General features: G+C 42.8%; 1 protein-coding gene across 1 annotated transcript in view; it reads left to right on the top strand.

Annotated features, from left to right (window-relative positions):
- Positions 1-7,570, top strand: part of ST6GAL1 (ST6 beta-galactosamide alpha-2,6-sialyltranferase 1) — a 145,269-nt gene that overhangs the window by 114,627 nt on the left and 23,072 nt on the right. The window contains exon 5 of the mRNA XM_011961590.1: positions 6,157-6,254. Within this exon, the coding sequence (XP_011816980.1) occupies positions 6,157-6,254 (98 nt within the window). The remainder of the gene's footprint in view (positions 1-6,156; positions 6,255-7,570) is intronic.

Genomic DNA, 7,570 nt, shown 5'->3' on the forward strand with positions numbered 1-7,570 from the left:
TGTGGATTAGGTGTGTATAATGTGTGTGTGTATGTATGTGTATGTATATGTACATGTGTATGTATAGGTATGTATATGTGTATGTATATGTACATGTGTATGTATATGTATGTATATGTACGTGTATGTATATGTGTATGTATATGTACATGTGTATGTATGCGTATGTATATGCATGTATATGTATATGTGTATGTGTATGGTGTATGTATATGTGTATGTGTGTGCATTTTTCCAGGAAGGGAGCTTTTAGATTGCAGTTTATTCTCTAAGGGATCTGTGACCCAAAAAGGTTTCAGTGTCACTGGTCACAATATATTAATCTGCTTTTCTTGAAACCCTTTGTAGTGAATCAAGATAGAAAGCCTCTCTATATTTGTAAACCTGTGTAACAGAGAGCCTTATTTCTCTTATGCTGAATGTGTTTTCCATTATTTGAAATGAATCAGCTAAAGAAAGCAAAGCACAGGAAGCTGTGCTCCACTGTCAGCCTGGAGGTACTGGAGCAGGTGAGGTCATACGTCTCCTTTTTTATTTCCTTCATTGGATTGCCAGGAAAAATGGTCTGAAACCCAGAACAGGCTCTCAAAGAAGAAAAGTAGGCCCAAATTGGATTCTCTAGAGCAGAAATAAATGGTGAGATCACAGTTTCTACCTCCCCAAATAGGCAGCTGCCCTGCTGGCCAGCCCCACCTCAACTTTTGCTTCTGTACTTTTGTTTTTTTCTTGGACTTTGTTTTCAAGAAACTAAATGTGATTGTTTTTTGTTCATCCATAACGGAGCGAAGTTTCTTTCTTTCTTCTCCATTTTTGCTGCTTATGTTTGGGATATCCTAGGTATTAGCTGATCCTTGTCCTTCATGTCAAAGTTAACATTGCGTGCCTGGCTGAAATTATACTGAAGTTTGAGACAGGGCCTGATACCTCTGTGAATTGGAACTACAGCTTTAATTTTATGCACTCCTGAAAGGTTTAGAGTGATTTAAATAAACATTAATAATAAAAATAATATTTTTCTATAGACTGCAGTTTCAACTTCAAAATAAGGATTTCCACAGAAGGACTTTGATTCTGAGATGTAATAAAAGTTACATGTTAGACTTCGAATGTTCTGCTATTATAGGGTATATATCTTCTTGGCATTTTGTCTAACAAATATTTTAAGACATTCATTCATGTATTCTTTTATTTATTCATGGATTTATCAACAATACAAAGGGGAAGGGGAGAGGGAAAGGAAAGGCCCATTGTTGAATTCTGAGTTGCAGGCAGCGTGCCAGGCCCATACACTTCCTCCTGCATCTGGAATTTGTTGAGTCTCTTCCCAACTATTGAATGGATCAGATTATTTCAAATGGTTTTCTTTTACAAATAACATTGCTGACAAGCAGGGTTTTTGTGCAGATAACTTAGGTGACCACTGTTGACATTCAACAGGGAAACATCCTCAGAAGTGAGGCTAGAAGACACGAGTAAGAGACATTTTATGATTTTTTTTTTTTTTTTTTTTGTCCATAGCAAGATTTTCTATCAGGGAGAGTGTAATAACATACTCTGCCTCCAGCAATCTCACAAACCAGCCAATGGTGGGCTCAGTCATTTTCAGTTATTTTTGATAGTTTACTCATACATGTTAAGTATCTTAGATTTGCTGGAATTTTCATGTTAAACAGTAGCATAATTTTAAAACACTATCATTAATACAACTGATGCTTATTATGCATCTGCTGTGCATAACATGCCTTGCTCTTTTCATCCTCCCAGAAGTCCTGTGAGGTTGATAAGATAATTGGTCTCATTTAGCTGCAGAGCTAAATGCGGAGGCTCAAGTGGTTACACCACTGCCTAATAGCAGACTGCGGTTTGAAAGCAGAGTGCATGCTTCAAAGACCCCACTCTTAGCGCCTCTGCTGTTGTGCCTCGTAATAATTGTAGCTTCATAATAAAATTTGGTGTGATTATTCTTTTGTTATGTTAAAACATTTCTTATATTCCTATTAGCTGTCCTAGAGAAGAAGAGAAGGATATTCTGAGTTAAGGCAAAGGCAAGAAGCAAAGGCTGCATGGGGAAAAGTGCCCCGTGTGTTTGGGCATCACAAATAATCCTGTTTGGATGGCATGTGGGGCCTTCTGGGTGAAGACGGGTGAGGAACGAGGCCAGAAAGGTAGCTAGGCATTAGCTCTTAGAGAATGTTGACAGTCACAATAAGGACTTTAGGTTTCCTTCTTTAAGCCATGGAGAGCCCTAGAAGGTTTTTGAACAAGGGAGATTTCTCACTTCTACTCTATGAGTCCCTGTTTTGTACTGTATAATGTCTCCATTGTTAGGGACTATTGCCACATCCAGGTCAGAAGTGCCAGGCCTGCCCGGGCTGTGGTAGCCGTGATGGAGAGAAAGGACCTTACTTGAGAGGCTTCATGAAGTAAGAGGCAGAACTTACTATCTAGCTGGAAATGATCTTGAGTGAGAGGCAGGAGCCAGGATGTCTCGCCTGGGGGCAGGCTGTATCTTACCAAGGGGAGCGGGCTTCCAGAGGAACGCACATTCCGCCTTGGATGTTCTGAGACCGAAGTGTGTGTGGACTGCACTGGGTAAATATCTACGCTGTCAAGTATTTAATTCTAGAGAAGGGTCAGCTGTCGGGACAGATTTAGAAGTCATTTGTATCAAGGTGAGATAATGGTTATAATCCAGGGAAGATGACCAATTAGAAAACCTAGGAAAAGGTTTACATTTAAAGGACAAATAAAAGAACAGGGATAAGCAGGAAAAGTCAGAAGAGTCAGAGACTGGCTAGGGGAGAACTAGGTGTGCACCATACAGTGGAAGGCAAAGGGGGATATAGTTTGAGGGATGTTGGCTGTTGGTATCAAAGTCTGCAGAGGTGGGATATATTCTTGGGCAGAATAAGGACGGGAAGACACCTGTGAACTGAGTAGTTTGCAGAACATGATCAGTTATATCAGGGGTCAGCAAACCCTGGTCTTGAACTCCTGATCTCAGGTGATCCACCTGCCTCGGCCTCCCAAAGTGCCGGGATTACAGGTATGAGCCACCGCGCCCGGCCTGATTGGCTTTTTTCTTAGAATCACGTCCAAACTTCATACCTGGGCCCCCATGTCCCTGTACGATCTGGTTCCTGCCAAGCTCTGTAACTGCATCTTTGATTTTTTTTCCCCTCACTCCTTGTCTGCAGTCAAGTTCCTCCCCTCACTGTGGTCCTGACACTTGCTGCATCCACTGGCTAGTGGACTTCTCTGAACCCTTCCCAAGCCTGGCCATCCTTTGGGTCTCAGCTCCAAGGCATTGCCTGAATCATCACTCTATGAAGGAAATTCCCTCAGTGTCTCTGGCACACAGCTCAGCTTGTTGGTGTCACAGTATTTGTCCCAATCTGAAATTATCTTATATGTAGGTTGTTGTGTGTCTTTATTGTCTATCTCCGTGCAGTAGAGTGTAATACCTCTGATGGCATGGACCTTGTCTTTGCTGCTCACAGCCGTCGTCTCCCGTGTCTAAAACTGTGCCTGGCATAGAGTAGGTGCTCAATCAGTATTTGTTGAGTGAGCAAAACAATTCTCCTTTCTTATGGTCAACATCAAGCATCCACTCTAACCTAAGCCTTCTGTGCTGGATGTTCTCCAGTTGCACCTCCAAATTCCACTCTCACCCTTTTCCATCTGGCTCTGTCCCTGAGAAATTGAATTTTTTTTTTTTTTTTTTGAGAATAAGTCTCATTCTGTCGTCCAGGCTGGAGTGCAGTGGCACAATCTTGGCTCACTGCAAGCTCCACCTCCTGGGTTCAAGCGATTCTCCTGCCTCAGCCTCCTGAGAATCTGGGATTACAGGCACACACCACCATGCCCAGCTAATTTTTGTATTTTTAGTAGAGATGGGGTTTCACCATGTTGGTCAGACTGGTCTTGAACTCTTGACTTCAGGTGATCCACCTGCCTCGGCCTCCCAAAGTGCTGGGATTGGAGGCGTGAGCTACCGCGCCCAGCACAGAAATTAAAATTTTGAACTATGTTAATTGGCATTATTCACTCTCTGGATTTTCTTTGGGACTGGCCAGGAGAAGCACTGGCATTAAGCTGAGAAGAAGACTAAGGTCAGGGCACCTATTTGGCCATGTTTCGCCTTGCAGAGTAAACTCAAGCTGAGTCTTTTTCTTGACTGAAGGTGTCAGATCCTGCCAGGAGGCCCTCCTGTCTTGGTCCTGCTCTCTCCCTTTTCCCTTCAGGTCTGTGAGATCCAAGGGAAAGAGCAGAGCCAGGTTGGGATATTGACTCCCCCAGACCCCTTCTTGCTGGTTGGAGGTTGGCAATAGCTGTGTTCCTCTCCGAAAGGCAACAGCTCCCGATAGGTATCCCTCCTCAGCTCAGGGTCTGTGCTCATCAGGCCACAGTAGACCTGGGGTAGTAATGACTCCATGCAGTCATCAACCCTGGGGCTTTAGCCTATTCCATGTTGATTTCTTTAAACTCTACCCCAACTTGGTAAGTAGTCCTTTTATGAATCTCTCAATTGCTCTGTTGGAGCTTCTCGTCTCTTTTCTACTGGGATTCTCACCAATAATTTATTCATCTGTGAAATGGGAAAGTTGACTAAAGTTTCTGATGGATCTATGTTTCTCATGCAATTACTACTAATGTCTTTCGAACCAGTGACTGATTATGACAAAATGGGTTATAATTCTGAGTTGTGTAAAGATATACCTCCTGCCCTATGTGCACTTCAGTGTACCTGCCCTGTAAGATGATAACAGTTGGGACTGTGCCCTTCTCAGGTAATTTTCAAACCATTTTGATGAAATTTTGCCCTAGGATTGAGGATAGGGTTGTGTCTTCATGAATGAGGTTTCTGTGTTCCTAAGGTTTAGTACATACATTGGAACTGAGAGAGAGAGGCTTTCATCCTTAATTCTGTGGATATCCTCTTTCTAAATCATCTTGTATTCAGTCAAATGCCCTCACTTCCCCAGATCCTGTGTGGATGAAGGATGACCCAAAACAAACCTGAATAGAACAATAGAGAATACAGCTGACCTCCAGCTGCAGTGCAGATTTCACTGGTGAGCCCCAAACTTGCTTGACCAAGTAAGATTGGAAGAAGCTCTCATAGGATCACAGGGTTGGGATGGCTCCTTAAAGTCTTCCCTCCTCCACCAGATTGGTCAGCATTGGGTAGAAAAACTTTTCCTAGTCTTCCAAACACTGCTTAAACAGTTGCAAAGACAAGGAGCTAGCCCAGGAAGCTTAGGTTTTTCAAGATGGTCTGTTTGATTCTGACTGGATTTAGTACATTGTTTCTGACAATGGCAAAGAAAGAAAGAGAGGAAAGAAAGAAAGAGAAAAAGAAAGAAAGAATGAATGAAAGAAAGAAAGAAAAGAGGAAAGAAAGGAAAAGGAAAGAAAAAGAAAGGAAGAAAGGAAGGAAAGGAAAGAAGAAAGGAAGAAAGGGAGAGAAAGAAGGAAGGGAAAGAAAGGAAAAGGAAAGAAAAAGAAAGGAAGGGAAGAAAAGAAGAAAGGAAGAAAAGGAAGGAAGGAAGTAAGTTAGTTTAGACCTGTGACATCCTCTTCCATTTCTGCCACACCAGGTCTGTGACTCTTCCCTGGGCCTCAGGTTCCTAAATGGAACACCTGGGGGTTGTCTTGGATGCCATAGTTAAATCCCATCCATTTGCTGAGCACTGCATGCTTTTCAGAGTGCAATGGGGTCCTTTGCACTTGTGGGATACACTGAACCTATGGTAGTGTTTTCATTTTTCTGACAGATATAGAAATATAATCTACTGGTGATACCAAGAGAATATTTGGTTTGTTGCTTTGATAACTGGAGTAGCTATTCCACTGTAAGTAGCACACTGGCTTTGTTCACTTTTCTGCTGTGCCCAGACACAAGTGAGTGTCTTTGAATGGGCTTCAGGAATGCCACAGTATAGACCCCTTCAGCCCTTACAGTGGCTGGCAGACAGGTGGTCATCTCTGCCTAGGAGCTTTACTGAGCACCACACAAATACTGCCATTTCGCCCTGTGGATCAGGATGCAGTAGATTCGGAAGCATTATTCCCTTGCCCCCTCCCCTTACCTTTCTCTTTTTCTGCATATTGCCAGTGCTCATCACCTCTTTTCTGTTTCTTTGTGGTTTACAGATGATCATGACGCAGTCCTGAGGTTTAATGGAGCACCCACAGCCAACTTCCAGCAAGATGTGGGCACAAAAACTACCATTCGCCTGATGAACTCTCAGGTAAAATTTCTTTTGTGCAGCTGTGGAGGAAGAGAAGGACCACAGTGTGGGCTCTAATGTGGAATGTATCTACTGGGAACACATCCAGGCTGCCAGTTAAGTCTCTTGATCTTCCTGAGTTCCTGATTCCTCACTGGAGAAGAAGACAGTGATTGCATGACCCAACCTGGTGATGTGTTTATTTAAAGAAAAACCCTTTGGTATCAGGTCTGCTAATGGAGGTGTCGGGTGCCCAGGAAAGTAGAGTTGAGCTGTCCTTGATGCTGCAAGGTCGTATCTGGAGGCTTGCATGAGGGACAGCAGAGCCCAGAACATCTAGGGGAGAGTAGGGAGTGTTGTTAAAAGTGAATGAAACAATACACATGAGAGTGCTTTATGAACTGTAAAAAGCTCTGCAACTACTGTAAAACAGTGTCACCTGTAATTACATGTAATATGGTGCTAGAATTCATGTACTGTATCATAAATTCCCCTGGATAATTAGGTTCCTGCAGTATTTTCAGGTAGCACATGCTGATTTCTCAATACTAAGGGAAACTTGAGAAATCCTCTTGCCACAGGGTTCTGTTAATAGATTTTCTTAGTGGGAAAAACTGTATTACACATATATCAAAATATCAAAAATTGCACAATAGGGCTGCAACCTGCCCATCTCACAACCACCAACATTTGCCTTTTTCTAAAGAAACATATGTGCTCTGGGTGTTTTTATGTCAATGTTTAGTCTGCACACTTCCCTAGGAGTCCTGGGCATGGAGTGGATCCGGGAATGGATCAGAAATGCCTTTTCAGCAGTGTCCAGTGGAATGTGTGTTTCTTTCCTTCTCTACCAGGGCTCCACTTCCCTATATCTGTCTCTTCACTTCCTTACTTTCAGGAACTCACCAGCTAGGCAGAAGCTGCTTCCTGCACAGCCTACTTTCCTTTTGAAGCCCACAACTTTAAGAATTTTTTTAAAAATTACACTTTTAAGTTCTAGGGTACATGTGTACAACATGCAGATGTGTTACCTAGGTATACATGTGCCATGTTGGTGTGCTGCACCCATTAACTCATCATTTGCATTAGGTATTTCTCCTAATGCTATTCCTCCCCCTGCCCCCTAGCCCACAACAGGCCCTGGGGTATGATGTTCCCTGCCCTGTGTCCAAGTGTTCTCATTGTTCAATTCCCAACTGTGAGTGAGAACATGCAGTGTTTGTTGATCAGAATGATGGTTTCCAGCCTCATCCATGTCTCTGCAAAGGACATGAACTCATCCTTTTTTATGGCTGCATAGTATTCCATGGTGTATATGTGCCACATTTTCTTAATCT

This window comes from Colobus angolensis, unplaced genomic scaffold (assembly GCF_000951035.1).
Source record: "Colobus angolensis palliatus isolate OR3802 unplaced genomic scaffold, Cang.pa_1.0 Scaffold56, whole genome shotgun sequence".
Lineage (NCBI taxonomy): Eukaryota > Metazoa > Chordata > Mammalia > Primates > Cercopithecidae > Colobus > Colobus angolensis.